The 24,998-nt window shown below is 37.5% G+C and overlaps 1 protein-coding gene and 2 long non-coding RNA genes across 4 annotated transcripts in view; 2 read left to right on the top strand and 1 right to left on the bottom strand.

Moving 5' to 3' along the window:
* The window catches only part of LOC131247926 (uncharacterized), a 28,733-nt gene extending 14,126 nt beyond the window's left edge, over positions 1 to 14,607 (top strand). The window contains exons 1-3 of one of the 2 annotated variants that reach the window (XR_009172092.1): positions 2,647 to 3,246; positions 3,489 to 3,561; positions 13,424 to 14,607. This is a non-coding gene — a long non-coding RNA (uncharacterized LOC131247926). Of the gene's footprint in view, positions 1 to 2,646; positions 3,247 to 3,488; positions 3,562 to 13,423 lie in introns of those variants that run through there. The other variant, XR_009172093.1, reaches the window with a different exon arrangement.
* A 3,670-nt stretch (positions 14,608 to 18,277) lies between these two features.
* LOC131246144 (uncharacterized) lies at positions 18,278 to 19,339 on the bottom strand. The gene has a single exon (XM_058246044.1). The coding sequence runs from the start codon at positions 19,337 to 19,339 to the stop codon at positions 18,278 to 18,280; it is 1,062 nt and encodes a 353-aa protein (XP_058102027.1).
* A 320-nt stretch (positions 19,340 to 19,659) lies between these two features.
* LOC131247915 (uncharacterized) lies at positions 19,660 to 20,312 on the top strand. The gene is made up of 2 exons (XR_009172085.1): positions 19,660 to 19,908; positions 20,057 to 20,312. It is a non-coding gene; the product is annotated as an uncharacterized LOC131247915 (long non-coding RNA).
* The last annotated feature ends 4,686 nt before the right edge of the window (positions 20,313 to 24,998 follow it).

Genomic DNA, 24,998 nt, shown 5'->3' with positions numbered 1-24,998 from the left:
TTTAATAGATATAATGTTAGAAAAGTGAATAATGATGTCAATTTTTACTAGGAAATAGAAAAAGCTCTCTAACATCCCATTTCCATTTCCATTTCTAGTCAAGGTGTTCCATATCCGCTACGATATAACCATAAAGGCCAATACGAATAGGTAACGGGCATGACCATTATGCGATGCAAGGGTGAAACGAGGCGATTGGGTTTTTTTTGGACCGTATCGACCGTTACGGGGGCCGTAACTGCCATTACAGGGCACAGTGACCGTTACCCCTATAATAGTCGAAAAATGACCACCTTTTTTTTTTCAATTTAAATCTATTTTTCTCCTCATTTTTTTCACTTTTTTCATTCCAAAAACTTTTAAAGATATTCTACAATAAATTTTGACCACTCTTACTATAGTTTTTAGGATTAAAACCAACGTAGATTGAAGTGATTTGGGTGAATAGAAGCTCCGAGGGCTACTTTTTTTAAAAATTGAAAAAGTGGTATTTATGCATTTTTTCGATTTCTTGTTCTAATGCTTGATTGTGATGTGTAAATATTAGAGACACATAACCATGTTCATAAATTTTCCTGACAACTAGACACAACACTCTCACCAAAGATTGGATCATTACGCAACCATAAACATATTCAAAATAAAAATGAATACATATTTGGAATATTTACATTATTTTGAATTTTTTAAATATATATATATATATTTTTTAAAGAATATTTCGGACAAAAAACTTTCAACTGTTATGGCGGTTGTAATGGTCATTACACCCCATATCAACCATTATGGCCGATACCTGTATCAGTAATGGTGGTGACCGTTGCGACCACCATTATCGAAATGGAATACCTTGTTTCTAGTAGTTGTTAAAAAAGGTGTTCCAAGGGAACAAAAAATTTCCACAATAAGCCCTTTCAAAAGATAAAAATTTCCACACTTCAACTTTTCAGCTCTCTTCAACTGATTGTTAGAGGCTTAGAGTATATGCTCAATGCATGGCATTTTCTAGGATACCATACTTCTGATTTGCACTTCTATTTGCTAGAATCAGCTTCCTAAGAGAACTACCACCAACTTCAACTCAAGAGCATCGGAGCGTTGAGCTTTCTATCTTAATGACTATAGATTGAGCCCAATTGCTTTCAACACAATCCTCCAAAGAAATACTTGGGAAATCTTTTGTAAAATTTTGCTTGAGAGGTTACCATATCTAAGGAAGATACTTCCAAAGTTGATATGTATTTGATTTGAGTTTGTCCTCTTGTAAGTGTTGAGCTGAAAGTTATCTTGAAGGCGAGATTTGACCGAGTGAAGGTGTGGTCTTATTCTTTTCTAAACTTTGCATGGATTAGTTGGAGAAAACAACTGTTTCTTCAACCTCTTTGATGCAGGATGGGATGATCTAACCTAATATGATGCATTGAAACTAGATAGTGGATTAACTAAAGCAATCAAAAGACAAAATAAAGCTAAACTACCACAAGTTAAAGAAACTCAGATTTGTAACATGTTAAGATTCAAAACACCTGACAGTCCTGCAATGTGATTCTTATGAAGTATCAAGTAATTAGGATCATGTAGAAGATATGACTCCCACTTAGCATTAGTATTAAATCTGAACATACATGGAATCACTCGAGTTCTATGGGTTTTGCATAGGGTTGTTTCAAGGGTTAGGGAATGTAGGGAATAAGTTTAGAGTATTTAGCAAACTAGGAATTTAGGGCTTTAATATAGGGATTTAGGATTTTGGGGACAGGGATTTGAGGGTTTAGGGTTAATAAGTTGGGAAAAATTGGGGAAATTAGGTTTAGGGTTATAGGATTTTAGGGGAATTCGGATTAAGGTTCAGATTTGGGGATTAGGGTTTGGTTGTGGGTGAGGGTTCGATTCCCCTCCTTGGCTTTACCCGATACACGTGGTTATGGGTGATTGCATGTATCCGCAAGGATTAGTCTCACTTCAAAAATGAGGTGGGGACACCCTGTGTCTTCAAAAAAAAAAAAGATTAGGGTTTGGAAAGATTGGGGATTTTAGGAATCTTAGGGTTAGGGTTTGGGATTTATATTTAGGGTTTGGTAAACGAGATCAAAGTGAAGAGGGAAGTCAAAGATTCGAAGCAAGGGGGCCACAGATTGGGGCTGTCTGTACAGACATTGTTCACGCGATACTGTTCCCATGGTACTATTCATGGTTGGAGCTTGGGTTTAGTTGGGTGTATGTTAGGTCTAGGTTGGTTTAGAATCATAAAAAATAAGAAGAAATAGAAGAAGATGATGAAGAAAGAAAGATGAGAAGAGAAGTACCTTGTGAAAGAGAAAATAAGAGGATAACTAGGGGAATCACTCTCCAAATGGCTTCACACCATCAATCCAATCGTAGGATGAATTGCTAAATCACATAGTAAAGGAGAGGAAACTCTTTTCATTCACGGTTTATAATCATCAAACCCTAAAGGGGGTCCGAACCTTTTATTGTATTAGAAAGAGACTTTTACAAAAAACCTCTCTTAGGAAAGAATTTTTTAAAAAAATCCATATCTTAAGTAAAACATAGAATAGTCCAAAAATAATAAAATAAATGACAAAAAGTACTCAAAACAAATAATTCTAAACTATCCCAAACTATTCATGGCCAATGAGGTGGTCCTTGATCAAGATGGGCCATAACCAAGAGTGGTCCAAAGGTCTATCGTGCGCGATCCAACGGGCCGATCGATGTGCCCATGCAATCCAACGGTCCAAACGCTCCAAACAAGCAACCCAGGCACATCTACCTAGTGTGGGGTCTTCAATGATGGCTACGAATGCGACTTGGGTCTCGTGGGCCCACGTGATGATCGTCTAGCCATAATTGCTCGAATATCCTCATCACTTTTTTCTTTGAATTTTGTCATCTTGTGCTATCTATAAACTGATATCTTATTCTTCCATTGTTCAATTGATTCTAACTCGATCCAAGAAAGTATCCATGCAGTGATTTTTCATGCTTCCTCCAATATTTACTAGAAAATGCTATCTATTGTGAACATTATTTTGAAAAATGTACCCTTTTCAATTACGTTGAATATAAGATGTCTGCACTTGGCCCCACCTCCCAAGACTGTAGCAAGGCAAATTGGAATGGACATGATACTTTCTTAGTTAAAGGATTGATAGAGCAAACTAATATTGGGAAACACAATGCCTCGGTGTGGAATAAGGAAGCATGGAAGTCCATTAGAGACGCATTCAATCTTAGATTCGGGTTAGAATTTGATCATATCAAAAATTAAAAATTGCTACCACCTGCTCAAAAGGCTATATCACATTCTATAAACACTTGTTCAGCAAAGTGGGTTTGGTTGGGATGATCATTTCCATGCTCTTACTGTTAACACGGAAGTGTGGAATCAGTATCTCTTTGTAAGTTCATCAACTAGGATTTATTTTGATGGTTAGTTTGTGCATGATTTTCACTAATAAGAATCTATTTTCTTTTTATCATAGGCGCATACTAAAGCGAAGTTTTTTAGAAAGGCAAACTTCCCTATTTACAATCAGCTAGACATATTAATACAGGGTACTTGTTTTCTTTTCATTCTGTTGATATGTTAAAAGCTTTAGGGATTTTTTATATGATTTTTTTTTTTTTAATTTATAAGTTTTGGATTCAATATCAAAGCATGCATCCTTTTCATATTTGGTTTTCATTCAAATGTGAGAATACGAAGGATCTATATATTTGAATATCAGTATTGTATTGGCTGATATGGTCGTATCGTATTTGTATTGTCATGAGACGATACGTTATAGGGGGTTGTATTGGTATCAATACAGGTTGACGCAAGCTGATACACCCATGAAAGCCCACTTTTGAATGCTTTTTTAAAAAAAATTAAATTAAATTAAATTAATTTTTTTTTAATTTTAATTTTTAAATTTTTTTTTTTTTTTTAACTTTCACTCGTCTCCTTTGTTTTTCATTGAGACCAAAGAGGAAGCTTAAAAGCTCATTTTAAGCTAGATCTAGGCCTATTTTGGGATTAAAAAAATGATTTGAATGTGATTCGATAATGTGAAGTGAAGTGGACCATTATGGGAAAAATCAGAAAGAAGGGTAAGCTTTCACTTTCTTTTTGATATTTTCATCTTCTCTTTGTTGTATTTCAATGTGATGGATCTTAATTCACCAAATTAAGCTTGATTTGTGTTCAATTAGGGCGCATTTAGTTAACCTTCAACAAGTAAAACCAACGACAACATTCTCATCAAGGAATGGTTTGATACACCATCATATGTATGTCCATAATAAAAAGAAAAGGATAGAATTTTCAATATCTTATTTTTCTCTTTTATTTTTCCTGGTTTTTCCCTTACTTCTTTGGCTTTTTTTTTTCCGACCGATTCAGGCCGATATGGTCCAATAGTGTCCGATATCGATACGCGACGCCCATATCATATCGTTTTTTAGCTGGGGCTGATACACTCCCCGATATCGATATTCAAAACCATGAAACAATCTTTTTTATTTTTATTTTTTCTGTTCATTAATTTTCTGATAATTTTGAGATTGCGATGGAGATGAGAATCCTAACATCTTTCCTATCTAGAAGTGTGAATATCTCAATCTTTTTTAAGATTTTGTTAGTATACTTTTCTTGTAGTTATTCATCTATAATGAGGTAAAATGGCAAGATCCCATGGTATTGCAGTTTTCTTTTCTTTTGATATATGATATCAAATTCCGTGTCAAATATATGCAATTGTGAATTCATTGCATTCAGTGAATTAGAAGATTTTCAGAAATGTTCTGTTCTGTTATCATTTCTGCAAGTTTGATTGAAATTCTGAGTTTTCTGTTTCCTTGTATTCAATTCAATGCTTCATTGTGAATTGTCAAATATATGCAATTGTGAATTCATTGCATTCGGTGAATCGTAAGATTTTCAGAAAGGTTCTGCTCTGTTATCATTTCTGCAAGTTTGATTGAAATTATGAGTTTTCTGTTTCCTTGTATTCAATTCAATGCTTCATTTTGAATTGTGTTTGGAATTTTCTTTCCTTGGTCTACTGTGTGATTTTCAATTATTCCTACTATTATTTGTTTTCTACTATATACATCAATAAGATACATTCAAATCTTCACTTCTATGAGAAGAAATCAATTTTCTGGTACATGGATTTTAAAGGATTTTAGATGTGGAATGTTGCTACAGCTGGTGTTCTTTGCATTGTGGAAGTGGCACAAACATCACAACTGCAAGGAATGGAAATGAGCCTAAGAAAATAAGAAGGAAAATAATTCTATTGATCCTTTGGATCTTTGCTTCCAAAAGATGACTAGGAACATCAATTTCAAGAAGAAGAAGCAGAAGAAGAAGAAAAAGAAGAAGATGATGATGACTGGATGCCAAATCAGATCTGTTGGAGAAGAGAACCAAGTATTACTGATCTGTTGAAATGGGAAGATATTGGTTTGCAGACATCACTTTTTATCTAAATCAACCAAAACAAATCATATTCAGAGATCTGTGCATCTTTGCGTCTATATTTCAATTTGAATCCTCATATTTAGTTGATAACAGTATGGTCTAGTGACTGTTTTCCTTCCGAGATTAAACTGTAGCATGTGAATGCAGCATATTGTGTGTTAATTTGCACTCTACTTGAAGTTTTGATGCTTGGACCATTAGATTAAGTGGATTGGCAGACCCATGGCCCACCATTCTAACATGTTCTGAATTTGGGCTGTTTGTTGCAAAATTTGAGGTTAAATGTCAGTGATCATATTTGCCATTTGTGGATGATAGGGGGGCTGATGTGGAAGATATGATTGGAGATTTTGGGGTATTTAATAGATTTTCTTTTGTTATTTTAAGCCAAATCTTTGTTGGTGTGATTTTTGTTATTGTAAATAAATTATAGATTGATTTAAAATCAATGTAATAGTTTGTGTATTTTCATTGAAGATTCATAGGGATCGTCTTTAGGGTCTATAAAGGGGGAGGTGCTATAGGAGGTAGGCATTCCACATTTTTTTACATTTATGAGTTTTTGTGTAAGTCTTTGTAAGGAGAATTTTAATTTTCATTGAAGTTGCTTACTCCTCTCTACTCAAACATTCTTGGGGGCATACTCTTGTCCATTCTTGCGATCCAAGTATTGAAATCTCATTGACTCAATAACTGTGTTTGTACTATTTTGGAATCAAAGCAGGTGCTTGTTGGGGGGATTTTGACTCCACATCATTCCCTAATGGTTTCGAAGGGGTGACACAGGAAGAATTCGTATAAGTTATCCAATTGATCCATGTACTTATAGACTGTGTTTTAAATAGCAAATAGGGTGTAGTGTAGAATTCACCCCTCTGAAGTACAAGGTGTAAGCTACAAAGCATGTAGCATTAGCTACATGCTACTTCTAAATTTTTAATCAAGGTTGCGCTTAGTTGCACCAATTTCATGATATTTTGGACCAAATTAGACTGATTAATAATAAAATTTAACAATATTTCATGATATTTGGTGCAACTAAACTTAACCTAAAATAATATAGGGTAATGATTGAGTGTAAATGTAAAGAAAGCAATGAAACTGATTTAATGCTGTCACTTATATTATTTTTACTAAAAGCAGTGAAAAATTAACTAATTTTATTGAAAAAAAAAAATGTAACAAATCATTGAAAGCATCAATTGATTTTAATGTTGTAGTTAAAAAATTTGTAATGTGAGCTACATAACGTGTGGTGTAGTTATGTAGCATGTTGCACATGAAAATTATCGTGTAGCGTAGGCTACACATGACTTAAGCTATTTTCATGAGCTATGTGGCGTTAAGGCTAAGCTACGCTACATAACGTAAGCTACATGCTACACAACGTAGCTATTTAAAACATTGCTTACAGAGTGAGTAGATTAACTCATGCTATGGTAGCTAATCTCACTAATCAAGTGGGAGAGCTCCAGTGTAGAGGGATCTAGATACCGAAGTTGGAGCACGTGGGCACGTAGGGGAAGATTCCTACCAAGGTCCTAGCCAACAACAGTCAGCCCCAACTTGTGATGGTACTTGTTGATGCAAAAATCTGGTCCACCCTCACTGAGCTGTTGACCTTCCAACTACCTGCACAATTAGAAGATGGCAATGGAGACCCTGGTTTGAGCAGGGGACCCTCTGATGCCAAAGTCAAGCTAGGAATCTGGATCTGCTAGTGTAGAGGGGTTTTGGGTGAAAGATTTTGCGTACCTATTCTTGTGGATGAGTGCCTTATTCATAGTGTCCATGAGACGTGAGGGCCCGTCATCTTCAACGCGATCTCAGCCATTAGGCAAGCCATGCGCGAGTGGTGATGTCGTCGGTTACCCTATGATCGTGGGTAGGGTAGTCATTCCTGTTGTGCGTTACCGGAGTGGAATTAGCTTCGCTGGTTGGCCGAGGATCATCTGGGCCAAGCTTACCTGGTCAGCCGAGAATCATTCGGGCCGAGCTTATCTAGTTGGTCGAGAGTCATCCGGGCAGAGCCCGACCAAATTGAGCTTCAGTAATCTGCTAAGGACGACCCGATTCGAGCCGAGACTAGTATGGACTTTAGCTTGGGTGTGATTCTTTGTTTGGTCCGCTCGGTTCTGACAACCTTATAATTCTGATGAGCAACTTAGTGATGCAGGACAATTAACCACTTGCTCTAAAAGCTTGAACTGTTAGGTATGGTGAATTAATCCCTTTATCTCATAGCCTAGGCCCCACATATCATGGGTTAGGACCTCGGCCGAACCCCCCTCGTGGGCCCCAAATCACATGGGTACCGCCTCACATGGGCCGCCCACCCCAAGTGTATCCCCACATCACACAAGCTACCCCACTCGAGCTCGGTGTGAAATGCGCATTAATCACTCCCGATGAGGAGTCTCGAACACGAGACCTCCCCCTATGGGCCTCGCCTACCCCGAGTGTGTCCCTGCCTCCCACAGGTGACCCTACTCGAGCCCGGTGTGAAAATGCCCTTGCATTACTTGGCCTATGACAGGTGATTCCGAGCAGGAGCTCAGAGTAACTTACCATTTAGAACTATTATTTTGGGGTCAGATACTGGCTTTATGTTACTTCCTCTAGCCGTGATATTGCTGTGCTGGCCTAAAAGAGGTTAGACTACATTTCCCATAACAATACCAATGTAGAACTCTTTGATTGTTGCAATGTGAAAGAGAGTCTGAAATTAAGGTGAATTTAATTCCTACATTCCATAGTCGTTTGCATGCTGGTGACTTAATCAATTGGTTGAGCAATGTGGAAAAGGCCTCAATATAAAGAAATTGCAGACAATCTAAAGGTTAGGTTAGGTATGAAGTCCTTTGGTCACACGTTAGCATGTTGGAATGATTTCTAAGCCGAAAAAATCTGTTAGGATAAGGAAAAAGTAAATTCTTAGGAAAAGATGAGAAAAAAAGTTAAAAGAAAGATCCTAGCAACGACTTATGCCTATGTCCTTTATCAAAGATGCCACAATCTACGTCAAGGAAAGAAAGAAATAAATGAATATACTAAGGAGTTCCATACATTAACATTATGATTGTGTTTCTTGAGTATGAAGACCAAAAGATTTCAAGATATCTTAATAGTCTTAATTAGGACATTAGAAATAAATTGTTTGTCTACAAGGTATTTAATAACGGTAATGGTGGCCACAGCGGCCACCTTCATTACAATTACAATATGGGTCATTTCTGGTGTTACAAACTTTACAAAAAAAAAAAAAAAAACAGAAAAGAAGAGAAAAGAAAGATAAAAAGAAAAGAAAAAGAAAAAACTGTATTAGCCCCATAATGGATCATTAACGGCCTTTATGGGCCATTTTTTCCGTAATGGCCGTTACGGCCCCGTGATGCATAACAGTTCCCGCTGTCACATAATGACCATAATAACTATTACATAAACTATTTTTTAATACCTTGTTTTTTAAAAGATGTATTTAAAATGTCTGATTTATGTGTACTTGCAATGAGATAATTAATTGGGAACTTGGGAGACGATTTGGTGCCTCACAGGAACTTTCATTAACAATGGAAAACATGCTAACTTCTCACGTAGGGCAACCACTAAGCCTTCCATATGTTTAGGGATGATGGGCTAACATCCAACATTGAAGCCAAACACAAACCTGGTGGGAGCTGGTTATGGACAAGGGGTTAGTGCACCCAAGGCGGGGTAAAACAACACTCATTTCTAATGCTTTAAGTGTGAGCAACTAGGATGTATTTCTTTTCATTGTCCTGAACATCAATCCACAATGAAAGTAAATTTTGTTGAGGAAGGAGAATTGTTTATGACACTTTTGATTGAAAGAAGGCCAAGGATGGCACAAAAATATAAAGAACATGCATGTATATGAGGATGGGGCACATAGTGGGGAGAATGTAACAGATGTGTATGGTGATAGGGGTGAGTAGATGGTTATCCACTAGAGTGCTATTTATGCCTCGGGTGATTGATGAGGGATAATGGCTGTGACACAATACTTCTTGACCACTTGCACTTCTGGTGGGAAGATATGCACGATTTTGGTAGATGGGGAAGTAGTGAGAACATTTTCTCACATCACAAGATATGGGGGATAAATTAAAATTGAAAGAGCATAAGCATTTACATCCATGTCAAATTTGTTGGTTTGAAAACAAGGGTGAAGTCTCCGTTAACTCCCAAGTGCTTACTTTCCTTTTCTATTGAATCTAGGTGCAAAGATGATGTGTGGTATGATGTGGCCCCATGGATGCCTACCACATTTTGTTAGAGAAACTGTGGTTGTGAGATCGAGATATGGTGCATATAACTCGGGTTAACACTTATTCTTTTGTCAATGATGGCGTTAATATCACATTGCACCCAATAAAATAATTCCTAACACTCAAATCTGATAAAGAAAAGGGTCAACAATTTCCTAGTGTAAAGAAGTATGAAAAAGAAAGGACAGAGACTCAATCATTTGTCTTAGTGTTAAAGAAGAAAATGGTTGGATGTTCCACCTCTCATGTGAAAGCACCCTCGTGAACATCAAAACTTGGGTGCCTAAGGATCTCGCAGTTGGGCTTCCTCCCATGAACAATATTCAACATATTATTGACTTGGCACTAGGTTTGAACTTGCCGAATCTTGTGCATTACCAAAGCAGACAAGCCAAAAGTCGAACTCCTACCAATTGAATAGTCTAGCATAAAGAAGTTCAAAAGAAAGAAAGAAAAAAGAAGCAAAAGAAAAATATCAAAGAGAGTAGAGTCAAGTACTAAGAAGCTACAAATGAATATTATTGCAAGAAGATATATAAAGAAAGTGACTTAGTCATGGTTTATCTCCACAAAGAAAGATCTCCAAGGTGAACTTACACTAAGCTCAACTGTAAGAAGATTGGTCCATGCCAAATCAAGAGGATGTTAGGTGGAGTGTTTAAGTATCGAAGATATCGGCCGATATATCCCACGATATATCTTGTATCCCACCGCTGCGATACGAAACACACTAGTGGGATATATCCCACATGTTCAATTTAGTGAGCATTTTCGATTTTCGAACTTTTTTTTTTTCTAGAAATTATGTTAAATCAGTGTCAAATTGTTACAAATCTACGATTTTTCATGCAAATAGTTTCGATTTCAAGATTTGGGAGATGGGCTGAGTTGCAAAAAATTGAAAAAAAAAATCAAAATTTCCTAATTTCTCGCAAATCGGTTGCAATATTTTTTTCCAAACATAAAATCAAACATGTATGTAACCTGATCTAGTGATTCTTCTTTTGCTTTTGAATGTATTGCTTGTGTTTCCACACGTCTTCTTACATTTATAAATTGTATAAATAGACTTTGAATATACTTGCATCTATTTAGATAGACAACTCTTAGATTAGGACCTCATACAAAGAAAACCTTTTATGTCAACTTGTTTTTTGTTATGTTTTGATTTATAAGTGTGTATTGATGTCTTTTTTAACAATCACTGAAGTTTCATTGAAAAATTCAACCAATTTCTCAATGTTTCCCCATGTTTTCAACAACAATGATACATTATGCAATACAACCGATATATCCCATGCGATAACCGATACGTATCCGTATCCCAAGGGTGCGATACGTAACGCGATATTGATATTTCGAACACTGGTTGGGTGACAACACCCAAGAGATCAAATTTTCAGACATCTTGCCGACTTTCAATATGGTGGATTTGTTCGAGTACTATGTTGAGCTGTTCGACGTACAAGATGAAGTCATTATTGATATGGATAAATGTCTCCTAAAGAGAAAGAAGCAACAAGTATTGCCCATGAAGGCCACTAACACTCGACAGGGCCAACATAGCTATACTCGGTGAAATGGAAGAGCAAGACTGATTTTGTATGCACATCGATTATGGGTGATGAATTAAAAAGATTGGATTGAACCTCCACTATTTGTATGAAATGTCCAACTCGCCGGATTCAAGTTCTTTCCAATTCTGAGGCCCACCTTAGGGCCTAACATCTGTTGATTTTGGATTGTTTGTTGAAAATTTGGGGCCTAAATGCTAGAGACCGCATTTGCCATTTGTGGAAGATATGACTAAAGATTTTGGGTGTATTTAATGGATTTTTTTTTTTGGTTATCTTAAATAAATTATAGATTGATTTGAAATCAATCTAATAGTTGGGGGATTTCATTAAAGATTCAGAAGGATTGTCTTTAGGGTCTAACCTATAAAAGGGGAAGTGGTGTAGGAGAGGTAGGCATTCTATATTTTCCATGTTTATGAGCTTTTGTTCTTCTTTGCAAGGAGAAGTTTAATTTCCAAAAACTTTCTTATTCTTCTCTTCTCTGACATTCTTAGGGATGTATTCTTGTTCAGTCTTGCGAGTCGGGTATCAAAATCTCATTGATTCGATAACCCAACCTCCTCTTTTTTCTTTTTTTTTAAAAAATAAAAATAAAAATTATTTTATGGAAAAATATGAAATAGCTCATTGACGTTAACATCAACTCAGTTGTATACCTTTCCATTGTGATTTACAATGGGATTTGTGCTCAACGATCTATGGATATGGCTTGAAGGATATACACTTGATATTAATGTGTGATATGGTCATATGGGTGTCACACCTTATGTTCTTGACTCTCTGGGTATGGGCATCTATTTCAACAAAAGACCGATTGTGGTGGATCATTAAAATTCAAAATTCAAGATGTGTTGGTGAGGAATGGTTTCTACTGATGAGTATAATCATTCATCAGGTTAAAACATTCCCTTAGCAATATCATGTGTTGAATTTCTTGCTCAATTGGTGTGCTTCACTACGAAGCCAAAATAATTGATAATTTAGAGCTCAAAATCCCAACAAAATCTAGGTTTCAATTTTCAAGTGTTGGGAAAGGGAGATCCTTACTCTTGTCCAGCTATTCAAGTATCTGACTTGGGCACCCCAGTTTTTTGTTTCGAAGTATCAAAGTCATTGATCACTCCCATTTCCAAGTATTAACAATTCTAGTTGTCCCACCAGAATATATTGATTGCTAATGTGGAAGTGGCTATAGGCTGCTTCCTATAGTTTCAATGCTCCAAATTTCCTTGGTACTCTTGCAGAAAGCTTCTCCGTATGATTGTACTTCAAGTTCATGGTAATCCATGGACATGCACCTACTTGTGAGTCTCGTGACCTAGAAACAAGTTGAAGTAAACACGAAGGGCCCATTTGGATACCACCAAATAAATTACTTTTTCTACTTAACAGTAGTAGACAAGTAACTTATTTGAGATAACTAAGTTTGGTTTATGATCAATTATAAGTTTTTTTTTAAAAAAAAAAATTTGAAGTTACTTCACTTAAGTTTAATAAGTAGAAATCAAGATAAGCTACTCAAGGCATAAGAAGCTTAAGTAACTTATGATCCAAACGCCCCCTAAACATCTGGAAAGCTATGTATTTGTCACATTTGTTTTTTTTTTTATACGACTCATAGGGAATAAACTTTGAAACTTTATTAATCTCAAACTGACAAATCCTGAACTCACACTTTCACTTGGATAAAAAAGGGAAGACTATCCATTTTTATTTTATTTTTTTTATTTAAAATTCGTATAAGTATTCTTAAGTGACTTAACACCTATTGCATGAACCACTCCATTACACCTTGCATTGTTGACTTCTAAGTTCTAACATGCATATTCTGCCTGCTAGTCGAGGTTAAATCAATACATGCTTGTGATGTTATGAGAACATGAATAACAATATGGTCATTTTGTGTATTGAAGCTCTTTCTTTCTCAAAGAATAGTTTTCTAGTCTTTTAGGATTATGGGTTTCTATCCTCGTGAGTGTTCTTGATGCATCTTTTTGGCAATTGGTTTCTATCATTTCTTGTTGAACCAAAGGAAGATAATTATTACATTGATGTGTATCTAATTTTAACGTTCCTAGCTGCAGGTGTTGAGCCAAAAGTTACTATCTCACTGGAAAGCTTTGATCAAGTGCAGGTGTGGTTTTGTTAATTCTTTAACTCTGCTTGAAAGCAACTGATCTTATCTCTCTTCATGAATTCAAACAACGGAATCTTTTTGTTTCCTTCATGTTTTCCTTTAATCTACGAACTTTGCCATTTTGCATTCAGAATGCTTCTGATTTTGAACTTCCAGATTTGTTACAGATGCATCAGGCAATGTGATACCTGGAGTCTGTGGTGTTCATAATCGATGGCAGGTTAGGTTCTCATTGATAAACATTATATTGTAAAGTGGCATTCATGAACAAATGCACAATGATTGGCATTCTAAATTGATCAACTCGAACAAATTTCTGCGCTGATCCATAAAGATGGGAAACAAATTACGTAGTACCAGTTTTGAGCTCCTGGTAAATTCCAATCAGTTTGAAGGATCCCAAATAAATTCAGGTTCTAGAGTACCATAGCATTTTACCCACCACAAATTGAAATCACTTGTTTTGAAATATCTTATCCATTACTCAGTTTGCAGCATGCACGAGATGGGCAGTTTGTAACTGTTTCAATCTGATATGTTCAGTTAGTCTACAATTCAATACTGGCAGAATTTGCTGGCCATTGATTGGTGAGGAGACAGTTCCAACTGAACTGACAGTTCTGCATTTTGACACTTCACAGAGGGAGGGAGAGGGTTAAGGATTTCTTCAAACATGTTCAAGTCGCCACTGTTTGTCTTACTACTTTTCACCATGCCATTTGATTCATCAGCTGGTTAAGGATCTCTTCAAACAAGTTCAAGTCACTACCGTTTGTCTTACTACTTTTCACCGTGCCATTTGATTCATCAGTTGGTTAAGGTTCTCTTAAAGTTCAAGTGGCCACTGTTTTTTCTTACTACTTTTCACCATGCCATTTGATTCATCAGCTTGTTTTGAAAGGTTTTTGGGGGTCCATTTGGTATGGATCTGTTCAAATAAGCTTTGTTTTGTCTTACTTAATGGCTTGTTACTGCTTTTCACCATGCCATTTGGTTCATCACAGTTTTTAGTGTTTTCAGAATGCCCTGGGAAAGGAATTATGGTATTTGGCGCTATCATCCACATTTGTATAATCAAATGCTTATAAAAAACAACAGCACTAACACAGAGGAGTCTGTTTTTTTGCTGCTCTTCTATGGTGATTTGATGGATTCATGGATTTAAATTTGCTTGCATTTGATTCGATGATTAAGGATGCAGGGGCCTATAGTGGTCCTTTTGGTGGTCTTGAATTTTGAAGTTTATCACCTTTCAAAAAAATAAAATAAAGAAAGAAAGAAAGAAAAGAAAAGAAGAAGTAAAGTTTATAATATTATTTTGTGGGGTTTTTGGGGTTTTGTGGGCCTGATCTATGGCATCCCTAATGAAATGTTAAATAGAAGTGATTGACGAGGGAGAGAGATGTTAACAAAAACAAATGCAACAACTGAACATTACTGCAATAGCTACATCATTCAGAAGAAGATTTGAATGCAAACATTACTGCAATAGCTACATCATTAAGAAGAAGATTTGAATGCAAACATTACTGCAATAGCTACATCATTCAGAAGAAGATTTGAATGCAAACATAACTGCAATAGCTACTTCAGATTATGTTTTGTATTTTAAAGTTACCACTAACAAATAGCACAAACAAACTCTTCCATGTCCATCCTGCAAATCACTTTGGATTATTGCAAAGGCTGGTTCAATTGCAACCTTTGTGAAGCATAAACCAGCTAGTTATCGCAGTTTCAACAATCTTCATGCTGTAAGAAATGAGTTTCCTTTATCTTTGAATTTTGCTGTCTCTTTCCATAAATAGATTATTGTTAATAAACCATATGCATATGATCTTAACAAAATCCAATAACTAGCCACACTGAATTTTTTGTGCTTCTTCCATCCAATAGAGTATGCTATCCCTTCACATTGATGATTCTATTTATATTATTTTGAGAAATAGGGCATTCTCATTTAGGGGCTGTTTGGATCTTAAGTTGCTTAAGATAAGCTACTCATACCACAAGTAGCTTATCTTAGTTTCTACTTATTAAGAAGATAAGTATGTTTGGTAAACATACTTATCAGCCTCTCCTCTCTTTCATCTCTCTTGATGCCTCTCTTCAGCAACTCGTGAAAAGTAGAAAAGCTAAAAAATTAACGAAAGTGATCAAGTACTTTTAAGTAAAAAAGTTACTTATTAACTAATCATAAAACAAACTTATCTGAAATAAGTCACTTATCTACTGCTGTAAGTAGAAAAGTAACTTATTTGGTGGTATCCAAACGGCCTTTAATATAAGCTTTTGCACTTTGTCCCATCTCCCATAACTGTAGCAAAGTAGATTGGAATGAGCCTTCTTAATTGGAATATTGATAGAAAAACTAATATTGGGAAAAGGATCAGATACAGGGTGGACTAAAGAAGCTTGGAACTCTACAAGATATGCATTCAATCTTGGTTTTGTGGTTCAAAATGATTTGCAACAATTAAAGAGTCATTATAAACTGCTTAGCATGATCTCACTATACAAACTCCAGGACAGATGATTGTTGCATCAACTTTTAATGCAACCCAAGTTTACTAGTTGGTATGGTCCACTTGAGCATTGGATTTGCTTCATTTTTGGGCTCATACCTTAAAAATGAAGGCATGTTATGGTATAACCTCAAAAATTAGGGAAATCCAAGGCTCTAATGGACCACGCCAAAGATGACTCTTGCATTTAATGCAACCTAAGCTTACTATTTGGTGCGGTCCATTCGAGCATTGGATCTGAGAAAAGTGATTAATGGCATAGATAAACAGTTGCATCATGGTGGGCCCTTGTGGGCCCCCACACAGATTTGGCCTGTTCTTGTTACATCCAGGTCCTGCCCCACCTCACGCACGCATTAAATACTTAGGGGGCATTTGGCGTGGGGTATTAGATGGGATAGAATTGCATTAGGCCCCATGCGATTCTATCCCGCATCTGGAGAGGATGGGAAAGGTTGGGATTAGGTGGGATGGAATTACATTTAGTCCCGTGCTGGATTATAGTGTATTTTGAAATCCATTACACATGTGGGCCCCACATTGATGCATGCATTTATCCATGCCATCCATCCATATACACTGTTAACATGTGACATTCTGGATATATATGTGTACAAGTGAACACCATCCATTGTGAACTTGATCCATTGATTACAATTCCATGGTCCACCAAACATGAATTTTCTTAATCCCATGTTTTCCCTTTGCAAAATTTTTATACCAAACATGGGATTGGATGGCTACAATACCATTGTATTTCCATACATGCAATCATTGTGTAATAATGATGTTAATCCCATCCAATACAATTCAATACCATTCAATTCCATGGACTGCAATTCAATCAGCTCAATGAGGATTTCCGAAATCTATGAGATTTCCTCCTAAAAGCTTTTAGGTTGAAGTTCTTACGTTGGGAAAGGAGGTGGGGCCCACCTTGATATTTGCGAGGAATCCATCCGTTTTAAAAGATCATTTTAGGGCATGCGACAAAAAACGAGGTAAATTTAAAACTCAAGTGGGCCACACAAGAGAAAACAGTGGGGATTGAGTGACCACCATTGAAACATTCATATGGCCACAAAAGTTTTGTATCATGCTAAGGTTTTCTATGTTGTCACTTGTCAGTTCATCCCGGCGGGAATGACCTTATAAACGATTTGGATGACATTTAAACATCAAGGTGGAGCTCACGAAGGTTTCAACAGTAGGAAATTCTTTCCCCATTGTTTCCTCTCGTATGGCCCACTTGAGTTTTGGATCCGCTTGAATTTTGGTAGCATGTCCTAAAATGATCTCACAAAACAGATGAACGGGGTGGATTCCTCACAAACATCAAGATGGGCCCCGCCTTACTTCCCAGTGTAGTTTTCAAACATGGTTTTTGAGATTGTTGGTTGTTTTCCATGTACAACCAAACATTACATGAATCAAAACATGTATTTAAGTCATACATCCTATATGATCTAAACACCAAAGTGAATAGGCTCACTTCAATGGCATTAAGAGACAATCCACCTAAGAGTGCTTTTATTGGAAAAAAAGCAATTCCATCCCACTCAATACCATCTAATTCGTTGCACAAAACACCCCCTAAAATGGTCTAGAAAAATGGATGAATGGCATAGATAAAACCCATACATCATTGTGGGCCCCAAAAAGCCGGATTATTGTCCCAGTCAGGGCAAGATGCAATCCGGTACCCGCTGAAAACGCCAATTGGACTAACCATAGTAAATGCCATTTGTCAAATGATTATTTAATACGTTTACTTCAATCCATACCGTCTAAATTGTGGACACCATATGATGCATGTATGGCAGCCTAAAAATCACATGGTCGAATGATCTTAATTATCTGATATTTCTACCCTTTTGATTAGATTTTTTAATTAATAAATTCTTAGCATAAGTATTTTAATTATTAAAAAAAACAAAGTAAATAATAATTTACATAGTTCATCATTAATTTATGACATTGCAATTTGTGTAATCCAAACACCATATAGCGTAAACACAAAGGTCCACAATAATAGTAACAAAGTCACTACCAAACGCTATAAATAAGCATTATCATTATAAAATACCGGCATCAAGATTACTTCATACACAATGCTATAGTGCACACAAAACGAAGGCTAGGACACGTGGCACACTCAACAAGTACAACAATGCTATAGGGAATGGGCAAAACATACACGCACTGTGGTGACCACCATGTTGTGTGTGACATCCTCTCTGTCCATTGGCTGCGAAATATAATTTTCATCATCATCACTATCCTGATTGCAACCAATCAGTCAGAGACACCACCTCAGAATCTACATGTTTTCTCTTCTTCCCTTTGTTTTGGCTTTTGTTATCCAAATGCAATGGATGAATAACCTCTGAATATGTCTCCCTGTATTTGTCAACCCTGTGATGCACATCAACATAGTCACATCCACTGTATTCGATAGCTGCAATGGCATGTTCGCAAGGGTACCCACACTTTTTCCATGCAAGGCATGAGCATGTTCGCCGTTCAAGATCCACCTTCTTTGGATGTGCATTTGCTTTGTTCGCATAACGAACCTCAAACTCTGCTGCACCACCTGACACACAATAATATTTTGACTTCTCTCCATCAGAAATAGCTTCTTCAACTCTAGGAACGAATGTTGTGTTCCAGTTTGAACTTTCATTAAACCTTTTATCAAATATCTCTATCATATAATCGTGCAACTTTACCAACACTCCAGTGATAGACACCTCTCTCGATGCTTCTTTATATTTATCATGAATTTCATGCATGCAAGCATCCAATTGAGAACGACCCCCTGCATAAACTGCATTCTTAAAAAGTTGATCCAAATCCTGATCCTGACAGTTGGACTTCTCCCACACTTCTCCAATCAGCTCCATCTGAGAGTATCCATGAGATGCATATGGAAAGATACCACTATCAACTTCAAGAATCCCTTCCCGTCTATCTGATTTAAATGTTAGTTTAGGTATGCATTCCAGGACTTGAGCCAACTCAACACAGAACCATGTCCAACTCCCTAGGTTCTTTGATTCAACAAATGCATATGAGACTGGGAACACATCATCTTTTGCATCAATGGCCATGGCAAAGAGCCACACACCTTGGCATTTTCCTTCCATCTTCTTACAATCAAGCATCACAAGTGGTCGGCATGCTTGCTTGAAACCATAAATGGCAGCCTTATATGCAACAAAAAGTCTCAAGGAGTTGTCCGATGACCTACTAAGCTTTGCTGTGCTTCCTGGATTTGTTCTCTGTATTTCTTTACAAATCTCTTCACAAATCTCCATGACAGATGTAATGAAGTTCATGTCTTTTACTGCCAATTCTTTACCCCTCCAAGCTTTATCATAACTCACCTCGATCCCATATTCTCGACTAATCTCATCGACAATATCTTTGGGTGTACAACACAATTTTTTCTGGAGTCGGTCCTTCACCACATCAGCAATCCATTTCCTACTGGCTTGTTTATGCGTCCTTGTATTTGACTTTGTTGACTCGTTCACAACGTTACAAGTATGGTCTCCCTTCAAGGATTTTATCTTAAATGTAGGCTTGTCAGGATCCTGCTTACATGCATGTATGCGCCATGAGCAATTGTCTTCAATGCATTTCGCCTGATAACGGCCACCGCCCGACCTGGTGCGCTTGTATTCAAAATTTGAACGTATGGCGTACTCCCTTAAAGCCTTGTGAAAAGCATTTGTATCTTCAAATTCTTGGCCTTCTTTTAAAACTAACATAATTTTCGGCATGTCATTAACACAACTACCAACCACCTTGTCATGGAATTCTTGATTATCCATCAACAAGCAGTCCACTTTACGTAAATCATTTGATGCGCTTGGAACATCATTGTTATTGACATTAGTATTATGTGAGGAGGTTGCAAGTGTTCCATTACTTCCATTCAAATCCCGCAATGATGCTTGATCATTTTCATCGTCGGCATTCTGCATCAGAAAACTTAAGAAACAGAGAGAGTTAGAAACGAGAGAGAGAGAGAGAGAGAGAGAGAGAGAGAGAGAATCAATGAACTGCATAATTGCAAACACAAACAAATTGGTATTTCAGGTACCTGGGATTCACAGTGGGGATTGAAAGGTTTTGGCCACGAAAAATGAAGAGCTGAATAGGCTCGCTGCTTTGAGGAAATGCTTCCATCATATTGGATACGTCATCATCATTCTCAATCGACACAAGTGAATCCAAATCTAGACCAGGATATTTGTACTCGATGCTGCTAATGTCGGTAAACTTGCAAATCCCATGCACTTTAGATTCAAGATTGATATAATCAATCCCTCGATCGACATAAACAATGCGGTTTGTGCCTCCCTTGTAATAAACCTTATTTGATTCCCAAATGAAGTCGCCCCCGAATTTACAGAGCACCGGCATCTTGTTCGTAGACATCATTTGGATGTGTTGTAATGAACTGAAAATTTATAACAAGAGAAATGTTGTTATGCTTAAGAAGCTGAAGAACAATAACTTTCACATGCACATTTAGAAAAGAAAAGAGCCAAATTCTTGTCTACTTAATTGTTTACTTTTGACCTAAACTCAATTCTATAGTAATTATATCACAATTTCCCTTTGTATTTACTTGAACAAGCGAGGAGCATGATCTTGTTTTTGAGGAAAAGGATCTCATGGGCCTCATGGTGGATGAAACAAGCCTTAAAATTTGCCCAGATTAGAGAATCCTACCAATCCAACGTTTAGCTGTTTTCCTATTGAGTTGCGTGCTTTTTGCTATTCTTTCTTCCTTACCGTCTACTCACAGGCCACACATTGAAGAGTTAGAATTGGGATAGAATTGTCCCATGGTGAAAATATTTGAGGCATGGTCCAATCAGAGCTGGCCAAAATCACAAGTCTTAATCAATCACGAACCATGTTCCCGGCTTGTGCAATCAAAAAGCTCCAAGTTACCACACATCTTCTTGTCCCAAAACTCTCAAAATGCAAGTATCATATGATTTTCGATCAAGCAAAACATGCAGGTTTTGACCCACCTTTCACTAATATGGGGGGCCATCAAGGAGAAAGTTCTACTAGGACAATCACTTTTATTAAATGATTTTAATTGTTCAAGCTAGTAAACTCCAGATGCATAACTTTGCCAATGGTGCACACCAAGAAAAGTTTAACCAATCTCATGAAGAAGATGATTCAATGGGTGTGTGATAGGGTCCAATGGGGACCCATTTCAGGCTCAGGTACCATCTTTTGATGACACAGACCTGAATTTGATGAGGTTATCAAGTACCTATCACGTCTAAGGACCTTGGCTTAACCATCAGGACCACCAATCAAGGGGTCATGATCATCCAATTGAGACTTTAAAGCAACATCCATCCATGAGGCATTGTACAAATTGAACAAGCAAGGATACAATGTTACATGTCTTTAGAGAAAGGATATACAAGATAACAAACCACATGATTTAGATATAGAACGAGAGAAATCAGATCTCAGATGTCAATCAGAATGGCTTAGATCTAGTTCCAATTTTACAGAGACCCGTCAATACAGACAAAAACAGAGAAGGATTAAAAAACAGAAATTAAATGGGGAGAGGGGCCTTTGAAGGTCATAGCTGGGATGGCTTAAGATGATCCGTTATTGTTATTTGTTATTTTTATACTGCATTTCTATCATATAATTTGGCCCATGTCAGTATAAAAGAAGAACTCATCTGAAAATAAAGTAGGGGTAACCTGAAACAGTGGAAAGAAAGAAAGAAGGGAAAGAGGAGAAGAAACGTTCGTACCTTTGCCTGTGCAGATCGATTCCTTTGGGACGGTCCAAAGACGGTATTTAAGAGATAAAAATCTTGCGATTCAAAATCTTTATAACCTTAGCTCGAAAGATGAGATATTTGTTATGAGTTATCAGCCCAAGAATGGTGCAAACGCCGAAAGTCTCCGCGTAGATAAATAGTCAAGCAGGAGACGCGGTTTAGCTGGTGACCCGCACACCCGCCAGCTAGCCGGTGTCAAAGCACTGTGGGTCCCACCGTGATATATTTGTTTTTATCTACGCTGTCCATCCATTTTTCCAGCTCATTTTAGGGCATGGTCCCAAAAATGAGGCAGATCCAAAACTTAAGTGGACCACACCACAGGAAACGGTGGGGAGAATGATGTCTATCGTTGAAATCTTCCTTGCGCTTACTATGATATTTATTTGTGATCCAACCTGTTCGTAAGGTTACACGAACCTAGATGAAATGAAAACACAAATACGAGTTTGATCCAATACTTTTGTGGCCTCCAGGAAGCTTTCAACGGTAAACATTCAAATCCCAAGTTTTCCTGTGGTGTGGTCCACTTGAGATAATGACATAAATTGAGCTGAAAAAATAGATGGACGGCATGGATAGAACACATAAATAATGGTGGACCCACATAGCTTTGACACCAGCTAGCCGGCTGGTGATGGTGTCACAGAGATGCGAGAAAGGAGTACGCGGATTCCGTGGATCCTTACTTTGGGCCCGTCGGTGATGTATGTATGTGTCTTATATCAACTCTGTCCATCCGTTTCGGGAGCTCATTTGAGGGCATCAGCCCAAAAATTCAGCAGAACAAAATATCAGGCGGACCACACCCAGGAAACAGTGGTGATTGAAGCTTGACCATTAAAAAATTCTTGGGGTCAATGGAATGTTTATTTGCCATCCAATCTGTTGATAAGTTAGTATAAAACTGGATGAATGGACCACAGAAATATCAGCTCGACACAAAACTTTAAAAAAATAAATAAATAAATAAAATCTCAAACGAGTTTTTAATGGTGAATCACCACTATTTCATGTGGTGTGGTCCACCTGTGATTTGGATCCGTTGCATTTTTGGGTTATGGAAAAACAGATGGACAAAGTGGATATATGAAACATACATTACATGGGCCCACATAAACGGATCCACCGAAGTCACTTCTCACAAATAAGAGATTTTTCCCACAGTATACCCTACTTTTATCCTCATCTTTTTAGCTGTGCGTCGCAAATTTTACTTTCCCAAACTATTACCCATATGTACGGATGCTTTTTTACTGGACAAAAAAGCCCTGTGCATTGGAACCCAATTTTTAAAACCTTCTCTCCTTCAAGTGACAAAACTCTAGCAGTAGAAATCCCATTATCTAATTTCTAGGATGTGGCCTACCAGAGTTTTGGAATGAGCTAATTTTTGAGTTCTAGGATGAACACAAGGCCACACACTTGATTGACGAAGAGGATCTCATGTACGTTATCCCCACATGCTGTTCCTGTTACAAAAAAATATTGATTTTAATAAAAAATAATTTAATAATAAAATAATATATAATATAAAAAGTTGTTTTGAAAAAACATTTTTCTGCGGGTTTTTAGGAATAGTCTCACATGGAAAAGAGAAGAGAAAAACCTATGGTTTATATGAAGGATGTGGAGTATTATAATATTTACCTACCTAGTCCGTGGACGCTCACGCTCGGGCTCGGGCACGGGCACGGGCTCGGGCTCGGGCATGGGCTCGAACTCGGTCTCGGTCTCGGTATCAGTCTCTGTCACGGGCAAGGGCTCGGTGCGAGGGCGTGGGCATGTGAGGCAGTGTGGCTGTAGAGGCGCTAGTGGCGCACTTTGCACTTCTCACGTCTGCGACACGCGGTGCGACTAAGTGGCTATGGCGGGTGGCTGGTTAGCAGAGAGATTAAAGGACTGAGAGAGAAATCTCTCAGTATAAATAGAGGGACTGAAAAGAGTTGTTGTAGCAAAACTCTAACAGCTGAGCCATTAGTGCAGGGTCCAGCTGTAACTGCTGCATGGCTAGCCCAACAGCTAGAAAACGGCTAGTTGTTGTCTCACAACAATCAGCATGCAGCAGTTTAATGGTCCATGCACAATAGTCAGAAAACGGCCATAAAACGGCTAGTTTTCCAACAGCCAGAAATGGTTTAATGGAATTTAAGTCTCTTGACCATAACCCCCTAACCACCATAGCCTATAAAAGGAGGACCTGGATGGGTTTTCAAACCATCTCAACTCACTCCAGCAAACCCATACGAACTGAGATAGCCAGCCTCTCTCCACTCATATATTCTAGTGTTTCCAGTAACATAGCAAGGCTTAAACCTTAGCATGAAGAACAGACCAGCGGTGTGGTCTAGAACGGTTCAACTGAACCAGTGGCTGAAGATTTGAACTAACCTGTGTAGAAGTCAAAACTCTTTTTCTCTTCTTTTCTTCTTCTTTTGGAATTTTTTCCTTTATACTGTAATACTGCTAAAAAGTGTGTAATTGAGTTCCATTTGGTGGGCCTTCGTGTTTGCTTAACGCAGACCTATACCAGGCTCGTCGTATCCTAGAAGCTATTTGCCTGTAACCTACCAGCATACTCAATTCACTTGAGTAGGGGCAAATAACGCTTTAAGGACAGTGTTTCAGACGTGCTTCAGCCTGTCCTAATTTCTGATTATTTTGCACTTTTCGGTTTCCACATTATACAGAAATACATTAATCTGTATAAATCCAACAATCTTAAAGCGTTATTTTTCTGATAGAAGCCAACAGTGTTTTATCCATGAAGTTGATGAATCAGGACTTGATACGTCTTGATCGATTCGATGGAACCAATTTCACAAGATGGCATGACAAGCTGAAATTTCTCCTGACGGCGCTAAAGATCTATTACATATTAGATCCAAATTTGCAAGCACTACCTGAAGCATCTGACAACGACACACCAGAACAAGTCTGCCCGCACCAAAAGAGCCGAAGACGAACTCTTGTGTCGAGGACACATTCTGAACGCTCTCCCCGACCGCCTGTACGATCTGTACCAACAGACGTCATCAGTAAAAGAGATATGGACTGCTTTGGAATTCAAATATAAGGCTGAAGAAGAAGGTACCAACAAGTTTCTCATCGCTAGGTATTTTGACTTCAGCATGGTAGATAATAAACCGATACTGCCT

The sequence above is a fragment of the Magnolia sinica genome, chromosome 1 (assembly GCF_029962835.1).
Source record: "Magnolia sinica isolate HGM2019 chromosome 1, MsV1, whole genome shotgun sequence".
Lineage (NCBI taxonomy): Eukaryota > Viridiplantae > Streptophyta > Magnoliopsida > Magnoliales > Magnoliaceae > Magnolia > Magnolia sinica.
Note: the sequence above shows the minus strand (reverse complement) of the source record. Positions and strands in the feature narration are given on the sequence as shown.